Here is a 16868-nt window from a genome sequence, read left to right on the forward strand (position 1 = left end):
CACATTATACAATGCCACAACAATATGAGGAATGGTTGTTTTCAGGTTATATTAAATGTGGTTTTTCTTTTTTTTAGACTTTGTAGTTTTCAAATGTTATATAATGAGCATATACTACTTTAACTTTTAATGAAATTAATACATAAGAATAAAGCCTCAAATGTTACAATAGCATATGCAAAACAAGTTAATCCCTTACCTATTCTCCCCTTTTCTTGCTCCACAAAGGCAACTGCTTTCAGATATTTTAGCTGTAACAAGAAGGAATAGCAAATCTAAATAGCCCTCTGTGTTAAATAATGGAGCTGGAAAATAATAGGGACATAGAAATGTAAGCAAATACAAAAATTAGGCATTTATTTCTACCAGGAAAGAAACAGTAGGAAAAGTTTATAAGAAAGGGGGTATAGTCCTCTATGGATACCATTTACATAATAATGTAAAACTAAACATTGTTCACCAAAAGATGTGACATAACTAATTTGGGAGAACAGGAGGAAGGATGGCTGAGTGCTGTGGAAAATACAGAATGTAGTAAAACCATGGAGGAGGAATTACCCAGCTCGCGGACAATCCGAGGATGTGCACACACTTGTTTGCACTTAGCTCATGTTGTACGTGTTTTAATGTTGTCAGGTATCTGAAATTCATCTTGGAATTAAACTGGCATATTACTTCTATTTAAATCTCATATGTTTAAAAAATTACCAATAAGTTACCATCCAGACATCCAGAAAACATGTTTACATCCACCTTACCATATATGCTCCAGCTTCTTCCTGCTGTTGCCAAAGGTCAAGTATGGTTCTGTCAGGTGCTAAATATATATCGGATTGTCCATGTTATGTTTTAAACTTGTAACCAGTAAACTCTCCCTTCAAGTCTTTTACAGCTTCATCCCAATCTCTCCTCTAATTCATTTCAACATCTTCCTTCCCTCCATCCCCAAACTAATTCACACTTAAGCCAAGTTCTGTTCTTTTCCTTTCTACATTTGTTTTCATCTTTGGAGCCTGTGATGACATTTAGTGTTTCTGATTGTCACTTAGAATAAGGTCTTCAGCATGCCCGTCTCTGTGAGAACATATGACGGAATGCCTGCCTGGCTTTAGGAAACTCAATTTCGAATGCAGTGCGAACGCAGCCTGGTTTGATTCTGCGCAGAGAGCCCAGAAAGCAGCTCATGGACAGAGTGCCTCCTTAATCTGTTGATGAACCTCAGCTTCTCTCCTTAATGCTCTGAGTGTGGAAATTGAGGGAGATAAAGGGCTTATTGTCAGAGTTTGGGTATTTTCCTTTTCAAATAATCTGACACTGATTTCTTAAGGATTCTGTTTCAAAAGGTTTAAAAAAGCAAGCTGGGTAATTCCTTCTCAATGGCTTTACTACATTCTGTATTTCTTTTGGGCCTGCACATGGGGAAGTAGTTGGTTTTACTTTGCAGCTGCCTGCTGAGCCACAGCCTGCACATTGCAGGTAGACATCTAAGTCTTGGAGCTGGTTCTGGGAAATCTGCCGGGCTGGCTGTGCGAAGATGTTAACAGACAGTATGAAGAAGACAGTGCCTAGATTGCAAGTAGAAAAATATGAACTTCTCACTGAGCCCACCCATTTGTGGTGACTCCCTGTGAGGAGAGAGGCAGTGGATGAGAAGAGTAGACCCTTCATGCAGGTGAGTTTGTTGCCTGAGCAGGGAACTCTGGTGCAAAGTACCAGCTTCACCAGAGCCAAGTCAGTAGTGGCTCCTGAAGGATTGAGCTTATATGTGGATAGTTTAAATTTGCGTTCAAATCCCACCCCTGCCTCCCCACACCCACCATTCCTATTACCTATGATGTGGGCTAATGTTCCTAAGGCTCTTCTGAGAGCCTCACTTCCTTCTCTGACAGCTTCAGGGGCCACTGGGTCAGGTTTATTCAAGGTCTTCTGGAATTTTCCCCAGACCTTTATTTCCACTGCATTTCTGGACTCCCAGCTGCAGCCAAGTGGGTCTCCTTGTTCCGTAAGTCCAGTGGTAGAGCTGCCTCCCCCACTTTCTCCCACCTCCCCCTTTATCTCTTTCCTCTGCACGTCTGGTCAGAGGACCTGGGTCCTGGTCCAGTCATTAGGTCTGAGACCTAGGTCACATTACTCTTCCTCCCTGAGCCCCATTTCCCCCTGTATGAGTGATCTCAGAGACTCCTTCATAGGGTCCCTTCCAACTTTATCCTCAGGTAGGTCGACATCAGCCTTAGCTTTTCCTTTGGGGCACAGGACCCGTTTTTCTTTTGTGTTTCTACAGCATTTACAATTCATTGTTTGAGGTAGTGGTTAACATTTTTCTGCCCTATCTTCAACTACTCTTTGAAGATATGTTTGTAAACTGAAAAAAGCCCATTGGTAGAGCTAACTTGTTTCTCTAGGATGTGGGTGAAAGAGCAGACTGTTGATCATGTTCTATTTTGGACTTTCGCCTTGTGTCCAGAAGCTGGGAGGAGATGGGACTCGCAGGGGACTTCCCTTATGCTCCTTGTTGGGAGAATGGGGCATATACTGGCAATGCTGGGACTGAAAGAAAGATGTGATCTCGTGGAGAATTACTTCTCATCTGCTGTGAGGCCACCGGGTCTCCGGGGACTCTCTGGGTTGGCCTTCCTGCACCATCCTTCCCGGGTGCCAGTCTCCTGGCAGTTTCGGCTGAGATGATGACTTCATCTTCCACTGTGTATTTCAGGGCCCTGTTTGATTATGACCGGACTCGGGATAGCTGCCTGCCAAGCCAGGGGCTCAGCTTCTCCTATGGTGACATCCTTCATGTTATTAATGCCTCTGATGATGAGTGGTGGCAGGCAAGACTGGTGACCCCACATGGGGAAAGTGAGCAGATTGGTGTGATCCCCAGTAAAAAGAGGTGAGCTGTCATGGTCATGAGGGAGGCCTTCCATGCCCTCTTCTTGGTATTGATTTCCTTATCACTTATGATACTAAAAGGTGCTTCAGGGCAGCTGATGTGCTTTGTTATTATAATTCCTTTTTGATAGCAAGGTGGTGTTCAGGATGTGGTTATGACTCAGTGAACTAAAAAGTGGCTGCTGAGACCATGCACTGGCAGTAACAGGACTTCTTTCTGACTCCAAAATAGGGTGGAAAAGAAAGAGCGAGCTCGATTGAAAACCGTGAAGTTCCATGCCAGGACGGGGATGATTGAGTCAAACAGGGTAAGTGGGGATCCCCAAGGAAGTCAGCCAATATGTGAAGAGGAGTAAGAAACCTGGAGTCTGTATGGTAGATGAGAGAACTGGGGCACACAACAGAATCTCTTTTTTTCAGGGAGCTGGCTTTGTGCTATCCAAATACTGACTGCTTTTCAGAAAGCAGAGAAAGGGCACTCACAAACCTGTACTCTTCCCCCTGGGTGACTGGTTCTGGAAGATGTATTAGAGTTGAACTGTCTGGAAGGCTGGCTTACTTGGAGCACATGAAACCACTCGTGGGTGTCTCCCTGGCTGTAGACCCTGGTGGAGCTGTGGGGACCCTGAGCAGAATCTGACTTCTTCATCCAGCCAGGAGGGTCAGCCTCAGAGCTCTGGCCACCCTTCAGTGTGCAAATGAGGCATGAGGGCCCTCTGTATTCACCCCTCTTCTTCTGTGAGCTTCACAGGCCAAAGAACTTCTGGAGCAGTAAAGGGAGGAGAGAGGGAGTAGATGGCTCCATGTATGTCAGTGGCACCTTAGGGCATGTGTACAGGAGGCTATGGGGACCTTTGTCCTTTAGGAAGTACTAGTGAGCGCTGTGAGTCTGGCTTGGGTAGAAACCTCTAACAACCCTACAACATTTTCCTGTAAACATAATTTTCCTCCTACATCAGTTTTCATTTAATCTCATAGACTCCATTTGTGAGAGATGGTCTTTTATTTAGCTCTTCATTGTCTCCATTTTAGTTTTCCTTGCATGCTTTAAAATCCATTGTTGTTTTTTTTTCTGTCCTTCCCCTCCATCTTCATGTTCTTTCACAGTCGATCAAAACGAAACGTAAAAAGAGTTTCCGCCTCTCTCGAAAGTTTCCATTTTACAAGAGCAAAGAAAACATGGCCCAGGAGAGCAGCATACAGGAACGTAAGTAGCAGCAGGGTTCAGAGAGCAGACTGCCCACAGCCCCACCCTTGCCACCTCATTTGCTCCGCCCTCTATGAGAAACCGGGGAAAGTGTGTGTGTGCACAGGTGTGTATGTGTGTGCACATGCTTCTTTGTAGTCAGGGTAGAAATTGGTCTGTGCAAGTAGACGCTGGTTTTTTTGTCCAGCTCCTCAGTCTGAAAGAATGTTGGAGGCTCTGAGTAGAACTGGTCCCAGGGCTGGTCTACCAGGATGTCCCTGGCCCAGGGAGTGCCAGGCCGAGCTCTGCTGTTGTGATGATGAGCAGCTCTCAGCCCCGGTGTCAGGTACAGACAAGAGAACCAGGTGTGAGGACTCAGTCTTTCTCTCCTGCCTTCTTCCACTTGTGTTTTCTTTTCCTCAGCATCACTCATCTGTGTCAAGAGAAGAGCCTTTTCTTCCCTGGACACCTGGAGTCAGGCCTACTTCTTGAATCACATGCATGTGCATATGCACCTAAGTTATCACGTGGCTCTAACAGACTCACTGTCATCCCAGAGTGCTTACAGAGCCAGCTTTCAAAGTAAAATCCTTCCCACTTAAAGGAATTGACATGGAGGGGTGGAATGCCTCAACATTGGCCAAATTATCCGAAGATGTATTGAGAAACAAAGCTGGTTTGGTAGAAAAGGCTATAAAGCTGAGCTAAAGGAACTTTTAAGAACCAGTTTGATCCCGTGAAATATTCTTATTTACCATATGTATCAGAAAAGTTCTGCTGTGACCCTAACTTTAAACACCAGGTCAGGCTGGTGAAATATTTCTCACATGGCTTATGAATTGTAAATCTCTCCTCTTCCACCTCACAAAGAAGGGTCTTGGTGTCCCAGGCTATGGAACTGGCAGAAGACTGATTAGTTTTTCTAGGGACTTCTTCTAGGCCAAACTGATTCACGGCCCTGGTACACGTAGGTCACTGCCATCTGGGGTGGTAGCTAGTAGACGCAGGTGTGCTGTCATCCAGATGGAGGGTATGGCTCACCGTCCTGGGGAGCTAAATAAGTACTGGGTGCAGTTGGCTCTGCTCTTGAGCCACAGGAGATGATCTGGGACAGATGCTTGAGGTGACGTCACCACAGTTCACTGGATGAGTCCCCGGACCTCCGCGGTGAGCCCAGCCTGGGGAGGGCACTGGGCAGGGCCTGGCTAAGGGCAGTGGGTTTGCTTGTTGGGTGAGAGTTGAAAACTGCCTAGTTCTTCTCCAGAAGCTGAGCTCTTCCCAGGTCAGCTTGCAAGGCACACCTCAGCCTACATGGAGCTTTCTCTGAGCAGTTTGGACAGTGTGGGTTGGGACTGGGTGATGACGCTTCTGCCCGCTCCCTGCTGCACTAGGGACTCACTCCCCTGTGCCCCCTCAGAGGGAGATGGTGATTTCAGGGGCACAGCAGGAGCTGGGCTCTGTAACCACAAATTGAATCAAAACAGGTACTGTAAGCCTTGAAAAGTCACTGCCCTACTTGTTGGCCTGTAGGCTGTAGACTGCCTAGAAAGGCAGTCCACTCCAAGGCCCTCTGGCAGTGAATGGGGCAGTGGGAGTCCAGGCATCTCCTCTGACCTGGGATGTTCTTTCTTTAGCAGAGTTCTCCACCTCACAGTGGTTATAGGTCTTCATAGTATTTCATACTTCTGTCACTAATGCTCACCTAGCTCTGTATTCTTCCTTCCCCTTGTCTCTTTTCTCTATTCTCTCTCTTCTCCCCAATTCTTTCCCTCCCTCCCTCTGTCCTTGCTGTCTGTGAAATCAGGACTTCCCTGGGTTAAGTGACGATTATTATGGAGCAAAGAACCTGAGTAAGTCAAACTTCCACACCATTAACTATATTTCTGGCATGAATGGAGATGCTGGGGTTGGGGGTGCAGGGATGTGGGGGAGGGGAGGGTGGTGGGGGCAAAGGTTTGTGAGCCGGAGGAGGGACAAGTGACTGTGAATGTCACGCTTTGGCTCTGGACCCCTGGTGCCCTTAATAAAAGCCTATCATTCATATTTGTGTTCTCCTTTTGTCCTTGAAGTTGTGGGGAGCCATTTTGTCACCCCACCTTAGAAGTGAGGCAAGTTCATCTCTAGCCTGTTGAGGTGAGGGGGGCCCACTGGTCAGATTCTTATCCCAGTGACACAGCTCTACAGAATTGGGCTCAAAACTGGTTTGAGTTTCAGTCTCTAACTAGGGCCAAGAGTGCTGTGAAGCCCTTTACCCAGCATGTACCTGGGATGTCCCAACTGGTCCAGGGGCCTCAGCAAAGCAGGCCAGCTTTGCCCCGGAGCATCTTTATGGGGCTGAGTTGGTGGGGGCCTCAGCAGCATTGAGGGACCATCTATATCTAGTGCTTCAGCTTGGGAAAACTGACTGCCTCTCCTCTCCAGAAAATGGTCCTAGCATGGAACACAAAGAGGCTTAGATGATAGGGCCTTAGCTTCCCCGCTGTGCACAGAGGCACACATACATGCAGCCATGCCGGGCAGCTTCTGCCAGTGTGTACTCTCCTTCAACAAGTAATAAGGGAGGGAAGGGAAGGGAGCTTCCTCAGGGGACTCCTCAGGAACTAGCCATGGAGGGTGACTCAGCTAGGTCTTCCTGCGGGGCCACAGCATATCTTAGTTGGGAACGGTGTTCTCTTGGCTGAAACGAGCACTGTCTCTCCATAGTCTGTTGTGTCCATGTTTCATCTTCATTCACCTGTCATCTTGGGAGTGGTGGGCTCTGTTTGGGCCACACTGTGCTCTGGGCTTCCTTTGAGTGCCGCTGATCCCCCCATACCCAGATGTGGCAGGTCCCAGCGGGCTGAGACAGAAGGGCCATCTTGTCCTCCAAATGTTATTCATCTATTTGTTGTCAATGTGTTTTGACAGGTGTGTCTTCTGGTGGCGGAAGGCACTCTCCTGTCACCACAGAAGCCAGGCCCTCCTGGGTAGCGGCGGTGGGAGGGCTGTCAGTCCATGCACTGGGCACAGCATCAGCCACTGTGACTGCACGGCCCACCTGGTGCTTGGCCCCTTAGTTCTGCACTGCAGGGGCCGTGTCTTGGGGAGGTGATGCCAGAGCAGCAGCCTGGTCCCTTGACTTCTCTTTGCTCCTGTCACTGCCTTTCCTTTCCAACTGGTAGCCTTGGGAAATGAATTTTGAGATGGTATTTGGGAGCCACCTGAGTCCTTTTGTCTGGCTCAGATAAAGAGGCTGCTGCCGAAGGATGGAAGGCTCATAGTGTATAGGGAGGGACCTGGCAGATCAAGAGGGCTTTGGGGACAAGTCTGAGGTGGCCAGGGGCTATGGATTGGAGCTGTGCCTCCCAGTGGCAGCCTGGATGTGGCAGGCCTCCTATGGCCTGATGTGGTCAGCAGCTCACTGTCTCACTCCTGGAGCATTTGAGTTTTGTACTCGTGTGACCTCTCCGTGGTGTGTTCTGAACCGGAGTCTCTTTCTTGTTGGCTTTGCAGAGGGAGTGACATCCAACACCAGTGACAGCGAAAGCAGTTCCAGTAAGTGTGTGTCATGCTGCCCCATGTCATATAGCCCCACCATGCGTCCCAGCCATCCTCATTCCAGTGTCGCACAGCTGTCATGTCTGTTCAGAGGCTAGTGCTCTTTTTAGCCATGTACACTGGAGATCCTGGAAATGCTGTGGCCATTTGGTCCTTGTGGGATAGGATTTAGGCCGTGGGTTCAAGGAGACTGTAAGCTCTGCACTTCTGGCCAGAACTTGATTTGAAAGCATCCCCAGTGCCCTAGGAGAGTGGGCTGCCAGTGAGCAAATCCCTGCTGTGCGTATTACGGGCAGTAGGTGCTACCAGTTTTGTGGATTTGCTCAGGGACTGAAAGAAAAATGCTTTCTGTGGGGTGTTGTCCTAGCCTTGTGCTGTGCAAAATGGTCAGGTAACTGCCCAGTATTCCTTCCAAGATGCTCTGACCAGGTCAGAGAATCCATGATTCAAACCCCATGAACTTTGGCGGCATTGGCCTCTCAGGAATTAAGTGGCTGGAGGCCTATAAAAGCTGCCCTTGGGGCCCAGGCTCAGAGGAAACTTGAAAGCAGTTACCCTGGGCTTGAGGTACATACTGCTGCCTTCCCTCACTACTGTCAGCCACTCGAGGACCTCCAGGCATCTCATCAAATGGCATGGTGACTGTCGTAGGAAATACACATTATTGTTAGGATATACAGGGCCCTGCCAGGAGGAGAGAACAGGGCTTAGCTTTGTTCCTGAAGGGCGCTGGGGACCTTATCCCAGCCTTTTGCCACTTTTCTGGATACTTCTTTTGGTGAAGGGGTAGTGATAGATAGACCCCTGGAAGGGCAGAGTTAGGCCAAAGATTTGGGGACATGGACAGTGTGTCTTGACCAGCTGAAGCTTCCCTGTGAATTTTACCAGAGCAGGAGGGCAACTGAACACAGCTGACTGTTGCCTGTCAGACAGTTCCTGAGAAATGGGGGTTTGGGGTGGAGATTTTATGGCTTCTGGGTCACGTCCCTTTGGTCAGCCATATTTCGCTGAACAAGAGGCCCCCTGACTCCTGTCCAGGGGTGGTGAAGGGCTTCCTGTGCTCAGTGGGTAGCAGACAGGCCTACAGGGCAGGGGTGGGCATGTACCACCTGACGAGGCTGCTTGCTGGCAGAGGTGGGAGCAAAGTGAATGTGGCAGGGAGATGAGGACATGGGGAGTTAGATTATAAAAAGCTAATGATATGTTACATCTAAAAATGATGTATCTCCCTTTTTTGTTGCAGAAGGACAAGAGGATGCTATTTTGTCATATGAGCCAGTGACACGGCAAGAAAGTAAGCCCCCTTCTGAGAGTCTTGCCTTCAAACTAGTCCCTGGTCATGGGGCCCGACACAGCAGTTGGCTGTGGCAGCAGAGGGACAGGGGTGATGTGTGGGGAGGCACAGCCTGCTGCTTGCTCAGCCCCTGGCCGCTTCCTCCAAGTGTCACAGAGAAGTGGGGAGGAAGGCCAGCCAGTGGGCACCCTGGCTTTGCTCACTGCCTGGATGCCTTCCTGCAGCCAGGACAGATTTACAAGGACAGCAGAGGCTGATTTCAGTGGGTGTGGCCACTACTAAAAGAAAGTCCTGGTCCCTCCCTCTCGTGGCTGCTCTGAAAAATCCTTGCTCAGCTGCTGGTGCCCATGCAGAAGTGTCTCCTGAATCTTGTAAGGGGAGATGCTTTTGATTTCAGACTTGCCTTGGACTTAGATATTCCCAAATTAAAGGCTCTCTGATGTCTTTGTAGTTAGAGAATGGCTGCAGATGCCCTGCCCTGTCTGAGCGGCAGTCCCAGAGCCTCCGTGTCCCAGGCAGATGTTGGAGGTAGGACACGCTGTCCAGTTGGGGACCTTGCTCACCATCTCTATGTGCTCTTTTTCCAGTTCACTATGCAAGGCCTGTGATCATCTTGGGCCCAATGAAGGACAGAGTCAATGATGACCTGATTTCAGAGTTCCCACATAAATTTGGATCCTGTGTGCCACGTAAGAGGCCAGGAACACTTTGGGGGGAAGGCGTTGGTAGCCTAGGAGTTGTTGCTCTGCTGTTTTATGTAAAGGCTCTGGGGCCGGGTTCTAGGGTTCTCTGGGGACATGGTGCATCCAACACCCTGGAAGAGATTAGGCAGCAGTAGGTTCCCCCAAAGCTGATGGCATGGGAAGGGCTGAGTCAGCAGCCTGGTCTGCTTGCTCTTTTGGAGAGAAGCTTGAGCAGCCTCATGACACGGCCCCCTGGACAGCTCATTAGGTTCACTGGCCCACATACTCCATGTGCCAGGCTCTGCCATGTCTTGGTCCAGGAAGCCCCACCTTTCTGGTCTAGTTTAAGGGACAGTGGATCACCCCCATGTGAGATCTGGTGGTTCAGAAGAGAAGTAGGGAAGATAAACCTCTTCCCAGCTGTTCCTTCCCCTGCCCCATCTGAAAAACACTGGCAGGACCCTGAGCCCCAGGTGAGAGAGGAGCAAATCCGCTCTTGTGGCTTGGGGCAGGCCATTGTCCTCAGGGCACACGGTCTCTACCTTTCTTCCTTCAGATACTACTCGGCCTCGGCGTGATAATGAGGTGGATGGACAAGACTACCACTTTGTGGCATCCCGAGACCAGATGGAGAAGGACATTCAGGACAATAAGTTCATCGAGGCAGGCCAGTTCAACGATAATCTCTATGGGACCAGCATCCAGTCAGTGCGGGCAGTGGCTGAGAGGGTAAGGAGAGGGGCAATTCTTGGCCCTGCTAGGTAACCCTCGGGAAATGCAGAAATGCTGCTGCCCAGGTTGCACTTGGCTCCATCCTCCCAGCACAGGGCCTACCAGGCAGCGCTGCTGACCGAAGCCATGCCCACTGCACACCTCCTGCCCCGGGATGGAGGTACCTGTCACCTATGCAGCCTACCCTTGAGCGCCACCCACCTGAATGGGGACTTCTGCCTGTGTGGCATGTTCTGGGTAGTAAGAGCAAAATGTGGAGCCTGGGCACTGTAGGGGTAGAATCTGCCAGGCTTCCCTGGGGCCCTGGGTTCCCTCTAGGGGGGACATTGGGGTTTCGTCTAGGTAAGCGCTTGGGGCTGTGGAGACAGGGACCAGGCAGGCTCATGCCAGTCTTTGTTGTGCAGGGCAAGCACTGCATCTTGGATGTTTCTGGCAATGCCATCAAGAGGCTGCAGCAAGCTCAGCTTTACCCCATTGCCGTTTTCATCAAGCCCAAGTCCATCGAAGCGCTTATGTGAGTATTTGCTGAGACTCAGGCAGTCCCAGCTGGTGAAGAGCCCTGGAAGGGAAACAGAGATGAAGTGGTTTGCTGGGTGGGGGTAAGACCCACAGAAGCTCAGGAAAGCCTGCACCCCAGCTCTGGCTAATGAGGCTCCTGATCTGGTTGGGCTTTCTGACCTGCAGAACTTGAGGAAGGCGTGGAGCAGTGGGCCACGGCTACTCTCAGCAGCTGAGTGGGTTTTCAGGGAGCCTGGAACAATCCTTTATGTAAACCAAAACAATCTAGTTTGGGGCTATTTGTCTCCGGTGTCTGGCAGGGAGATGAACCGACGGCAGACGTACGAGCAGGCGAATAAGATCTATGACAAAGCCATGAAACTGGAGCAGGAGTTTGGGGAGTACTTCACAGGTACGAGCCCCTGCTGCTTGGTGGGTGGCGGGGGACCGGCCAGCCCCTCCTCTGTACGTCTTCCCAAGAGGCTGGGTACCTTGCCGAGTTCTTGCAGGCTTTGGGGCTCCAAGCTGTCCAAAGGGCTTGGGTTCCCTCCCACCAGCCAGTGCACCAGAGCTGTTTCAGGGTCGACCACCATCAGCCAATGCTGCTTGAGATTGTTGTGTTCATTCTGTCTGCGGCTTCCTACTAGGTTGCAGGCTCCCTACGTTGCTTGTTTCCCTCCCTCTGAACTCCCCACCCCATCCAGCCCTTGGCTTTGCATGTTTAGATACTGCATAAACATTCAGGGAGGTGTTCCAGTTGTCTAAAGTCCAGTGCACTATACGCATGGGTTGGCGCTGAGAGCCCTGGTTCATAGTGATGCTCTTCAGGTGAGGGTGGGGTGGGGGGGACTCTCAGCTGGACGCTCACATCTCAGCCTTTGGAGCTCCCTTTGCTGTTAGCGTCTGGGTCCTTGTGTGCCAGGCTGACTTGTGACCTAGAGCAGATGTGACGGCCCCAGGAGCACTGCCTTTTGCCACAATGGTGGCTTTCAGCTCCTTGTCTGGATAACCAAGATTTTCCAGGTCTTTGAGTAAAGCTGCTTTAGAATGACCAGCTGCTGTCCTCCTGGCAGCCAAGAGTGATATGAACTGCAAGGTTTGGCATCTGATGGGTGCTCGGTCAACATCTTTGAACAACACGTCTTCATATTCATTGCTACTTGGTCTTACTGTCTCAACAAGCTGACTTTAAGCCTTGAGTCTGGTGTGCCGGCTGGCGTCTCTTGCCACCCTCTGCTTGCAGCCAGCCAACTGGGGCAACCCAGCCTGCGTCTGGTGTGCATCTCATGTGACTGAGCTGTGGGGTAATCGGGATGGGCCGCGTTGCTGGGCTTGGGGGGGTGCAGATCATAGTAATAATTGTGTTTTCCTTTTCCCTTTAGCCATTGTACAGGGTGACTCACTGGAGGAGATTTATAACAAAATCAAACAAATCATTGAGGACCAGTCGGGGCACTACATTTGGGTCCCATCCCCTGAAAAACTCTGAAGAACACCCCCCAACCATTCTCTTGTGAACAGAAGAAATCAAGTCCCTCTTCCCTCCTCCTTCATTCCTGTCCCCACTGGGAGAACAAACGACTACTGTTCTTGTCCCCTTTTTTAGCTATGTCAAAAAAATTGAGTTTTCTAGTCCTGTTCTTTTTAAATTTTGGTTTTGTTTTAGTTTATTTTTGGGGATGATGCCATCTCACTCATCGTGTGGCTGTGCCCATTCCCGCATGGACCTTCCCCCAGCACTAGCACTGGTGCAGACCTGCCGGAGTCATTGTTTCATCCAAACCAAGCGGAGCAAAGAGAAGAGAGGAGGACTGATGGGAAGACAGACTCGGGGCAGCTGCACGGCTTGTGAAGTGAGCTCCACGTGCCGTGGGACAAGGTGCTCCTGGGCATGTCTACCGCTCTGTACTGCCGTCACGCAGCTCCGAACAGCGCTATATAATGGCGACAGAAAATATTTATATATAGATATATATATGTAATTTATATAAAATATATAGAAATTATTATATATATATATTATACACTCTCATATAATATATATATATTCACACACATTTTGACTAGAAAATCTATGGAGACTTCATCAATGGTACTATGTTATTAGAGAAATGCTTTAATTTTCATATTCCAATTAGATGGCATCTTCTATCCCAACTGGTTGGGGAGGGATTGAAAATGGTAGGTAGGAAGTGTTGTACCAAGGCCCTACATTTGGTCATTCTCTTGAGAGCTGGGATTTTCTCTAGGAGAGGGTGAGCAGAAGGCCTGCAAGGAAGGGCCTTTGCCTGGGGGTGAGAGGGTTGGAGATTTGACCCTAAAGCAGCTGCTGCCCTTGAGGTGCAGTCAGCCCTGTGTGTGGAAAGAGAGAATGGCTAAGGATGCTCCATATTAAATTGCCTATTGTTTTATGCCACCTGATGTGTCTGCATGAGAGGTTTCCTTTTTGTTCTTTTTTAAGCTGCTGTAAACCAAAACCATGTTGTGCTACTGTGTCAGCCTTTCCATTATCCCCAGTTTTACTTTTAACTATTTAAGTGAATGCGTAGAATTCAGTTTCATAGTGTTCTTGAGGCTCGTGCTGCCTGGGGGAGCAGGCCTTGTGATCGAGTGGGGGGGCTGTCCAGGCAGCAAGAGGGAAGTGGGGGCTGGGAGAATGGGGGGGTGCAGAAGCTGGGGCTCTATTGCAGCGGTCCCCTCACTCACCTGCCAGGGACACCTGGGGCCCCTTTGTGGGGCTCAGTGAGAAGGACAGCACCGGGCGTGGCCAGCCGAGCGCCAAGAGGTTTAACTGCAGGTGTTCTTCCGCTGCCTTGTGCCCCACCACAGCCCCTCACTGGCAGCTGGTACCTTACTGTTCCTTAGGAAGAAAGTAGACTCTGATGCTGTCAGTTTGAGTTGAGGAGCTAAGATTCCCTTACTGGTGAGATGTGAAACCTGTTGCTTCTTCCCAGGCTCAGATGGCAGTGACTGTGGTCAAGGAAGTTGTTCTCCAACCACAGGTGCAGGGATTCAGTGTGGCTTGGGCCCGTCCTCAGCCCACTGTGCTCTTCTGACACTGCCAGGCCTCCCTTGCCTCCATGCCAGAGGCATGACACATGGGAGAGGTATGGATATGCTCGGCCTTGGGGTTGAGTGTGCGGTTTCCCAGTCCATCGTGTCATGACCCATGCAGGAGATGCCGTGTTGAATATGCTTTGAGTGCTACCTGCCAAGTTTGGGAAACCTGTTAACGGTTCTCCTGCCAGCATCATGAGGCTAACTGTCCAGTGTGGAGGCCAGAGTGAGGGGAAAGAGGGTAGCAGCTTAACCTGGGCAGTACACTGGCTTGAAGGCAAAGAGAGATGAAGTGATGGCTGATGGTGACTCTGGCGAGGAGGGGTGAGCAGGGCATGGTGATGTCTCAGAGGTTAAGTGATGTGTTCTGAATGATGCTCAGCTCTCTACCCCTCCCAGGGAAGAAAAGCAAAGATTGAAAGCAAGCATGGCAACTAGTTGGTTTACCAGTGTTCCTTCCAAGGAGACATATATTTTTTAATAAACAATAGTTGCAATGAACTGTGGCTCAGAGACCTTCTTGAAGGAGCTGAGAAGGGAAGGTGGGGGTACCTCAGGGGGGAAAGCATCCCAAACCTTTGTTTGGGGGCCAAAAGGCTGTCTACTTAGTGACTATCGGCTGATAGGGTCAGGCTTGCCTCTGGATGATCCTAGATCTCTATGGCTGTGGCAGGCCCTTTGTGAAAGCTACATGCTCATCTCCATGCTGACTCTGCCTCAGCACCCGTCAGGGTGGGATCGGGGTGTCCACTTGCACGGTGCCAACTGACGTTTTCCCAAAAGGTGCACAAGATAGAGGTGCAGCAAAGACATTCGTTAGAGAAAGCAGACCCAAGTCAGCAGCAGGGAACTGGGTAATACCTGTAGTCAGAAAAGGCTGGCCTGCCCACTACTAGTGTTTCCAGAAAGCCTGGAGATCCCAAGGGAAAATGAGGTGGCAGTCAGGCCTATGGCCCTCTGAAGTGAGGAGTGCTTAAAGTTGGTGTTTAAGATTTGGCCAATGTCCCTGCAACTTGTGTGGAGAAGAAGCCCGAGGAGGTACACCTGTAATTAAGTTCAGGAATGATGATGGCGGTTGAGCAGCCCTGCCATGTGTGGGCTGCACCCCAGTGAGGGCGGTGGCCCTTCCCCATTTGTGGTGCTTTCCATTTGGCAGGGTGCTGCTTTTCCACATTCTCTCACTTGCTAGAAGGCAGCCTGACAAAAGGAGTCCCCAGTGGCCTCCGTGGGAACATAAGGAGATCCAGCTCCTAAGTGCAAACAGAACAAAAAAGCTGGCCTGTAACCACGCTGTGGTGATGCTCTTCAAAGCACCTGTCCTTCCTAGAGGAGGCACAGCTGAATAAAATTCGGCCCCAGTGGGAAGATACTAGGTAACTGGCACACACCAAAGGCAGACAGCCCCTGACCCTTAAAAGTGCGGCTGTGCCCTCATGGCTAAAAGCCCCGTGTCTTGCCAATGGGTTTCAGCCCCGGGCAAGTTCGCTATGGATTCAGTGTGACCAAAGAAAATGACAGCAAAACGTTCTTTGGGTGAAGAAAGGGTTATACCCAACTTTATTTCCAGGTGGCAGGTTAGTCACTAGAATCCCGTTCACTCAGAGCGAGTCTGCATGCAGCAAGCTGGTCTCTGCCTCCGGGCCCCTCTTGTCCGCACAGCCGTCCCACATAGCCGTCCTCCGGGCCTCTGTCCTCGGTGCTGCCACCACTCCAGCCTCTGCTCTGCTTTCCTGCAGCCTTGCAGCCCTGCCACCGTGTCACGCCCAGAGCACTGGGCGGAGCTCTTCATATAGAGTCAACAGCCACGTATTGCCCACAGGTGTGCAGTGAGCTAGTCAACCACGGCCAGGTGAGAATCCTGGCCACAGGAACTCTCATTTTATCCACACCCCATCTCCACAAGAGTCAGCAGGCGTCTCCCCCAAGTCCTGCTGCTAATCTCGCCAGGGTTTCCTCATGTCTGACAGACCTTAACATTCATAGGATGATGATACAGCTCCATAAAATATTTGGATACAAATGACTGACTTCATCTTAAGATGAAAATGCTTTTAGAAATGAGCTGAGGAAAGCAAGATCTTGACCTAAAACCAGGTGTGGAAGTTGTGCTCAAGGATGCAGCTAATATGGATGAGAGGGAAGTGTCTGCTAAGCTGTGACAGGCCCAGAGTGGGGGGTGGAGTCCTGAGCGGGTCAAGGTCAAGCCTAACAGAAGGGGACTGTAAAGGCACGTTGGGCTCAAGCAGAAAGGTCGGTAGTAAAGACAGAGCCCTTTCCACAGGGACAGTGTTGGCCTGGTGCTAACAGGAGCCTACGGTGGGAGAAAACTACAGAGATGAGCTGAGTGTGAGCTTCTTGGGACAATCCAACCGATAGCGCCTAGAGCCTGTCTAACTACTCAGGCCCTCGCACGTGTTCCCTCACTAAGGCACTTAGTACAGTAGTGTATCTTCAAGTTCCGTCCTTCATCCCTCAGTTCCATAGCCCATTAATTCTCTATCCAGTCAGTTCCTCAGCACCTCCAGGACATTTTATCACTGTGAATGACTTTCTGAAGCTCAAATTCCAATTTCCTCAAAAGCCTCTCCCCACACCACAGTTCACTTTGCAGAAAAAACCAGAACCAGCTCACATGCACCTCACTTCCTCACCAACAAAGGCCTCAATACACCATGTGCTTTGCCGGAGAGTAGAAAAGCTGCTTCAGCCATGAACTTCCCACACAATTTTCTCTGCAGGGTTGGCACATTGTTGCCACGTGCAGGTTTCTTGATTTGCGGGTTTTCCGTTAGACCGACTGAACTACCTGTGTGTCCTTCCTCTGCTGTGGGCACGCTTACCAGAAGGATCTAGCACATTCTGAAGGCTTGGAAAGTGGGTGCTTTGAGAAGGATTTAGACCTTCCTATGCACAGTGACAAGCATGTGCCAGAGGATGTTCTCCTGACTGGCCCTACTGTCCCCACAGTCACATGCTCCACGTTGCTGACAGA

The 16868-nt window shown here is 50.1% G+C and overlaps 1 protein-coding gene across 8 annotated transcripts in view; it reads left to right on the forward strand.

The window, feature by feature from the left end:
* The window catches only part of DLG3 (discs large MAGUK scaffold protein 3), a 56784-nt gene extending 43908 nt beyond the window's left edge, over nucleotides 1–12876 (forward strand). For 5 of the 8 annotated variants that reach the window (XM_036907309.2, XM_036907312.2, XM_057495544.1 and 2 more), the window contains 10 exons: nucleotides 2714–2890; nucleotides 3122–3197; nucleotides 3997–4096; nucleotides 7568–7609; nucleotides 8856–8906; nucleotides 9494–9595; nucleotides 10146–10318; nucleotides 10726–10835; nucleotides 11140–11231; nucleotides 12202–12876. In XM_036907309.2, coding sequence (XP_036763204.1) covers nucleotides 2714–2890; nucleotides 3122–3197; nucleotides 3997–4096; nucleotides 7568–7609; nucleotides 8856–8906; nucleotides 9494–9595; nucleotides 10146–10318; nucleotides 10726–10835; nucleotides 11140–11231; nucleotides 12202–12308 — 1030 coding nt within the window. In that variant the 3' untranslated portion in view covers nucleotides 12309–12876. Of the gene's footprint in view, nucleotides 1–2713; nucleotides 2891–3121; nucleotides 3198–3996; nucleotides 4097–5879; nucleotides 5926–7567; nucleotides 7610–8855; nucleotides 8907–9493; nucleotides 9596–10145; nucleotides 10319–10725; nucleotides 10836–11139; nucleotides 11232–12201 lie in introns of all 8 variants that reach the window. The other 3 variants (XM_036907310.2, XM_057495543.1, XM_036907311.2) reach the window with 3 other exon arrangements.
* Nucleotides 12877–16868: the final 3992 nt, after the last annotated feature.

Source organism: Manis pentadactyla, chromosome X (assembly GCF_030020395.1).
Source record: "Manis pentadactyla isolate mManPen7 chromosome X, mManPen7.hap1, whole genome shotgun sequence".
NCBI lineage: Eukaryota > Metazoa > Chordata > Mammalia > Pholidota > Manidae > Manis > Manis pentadactyla.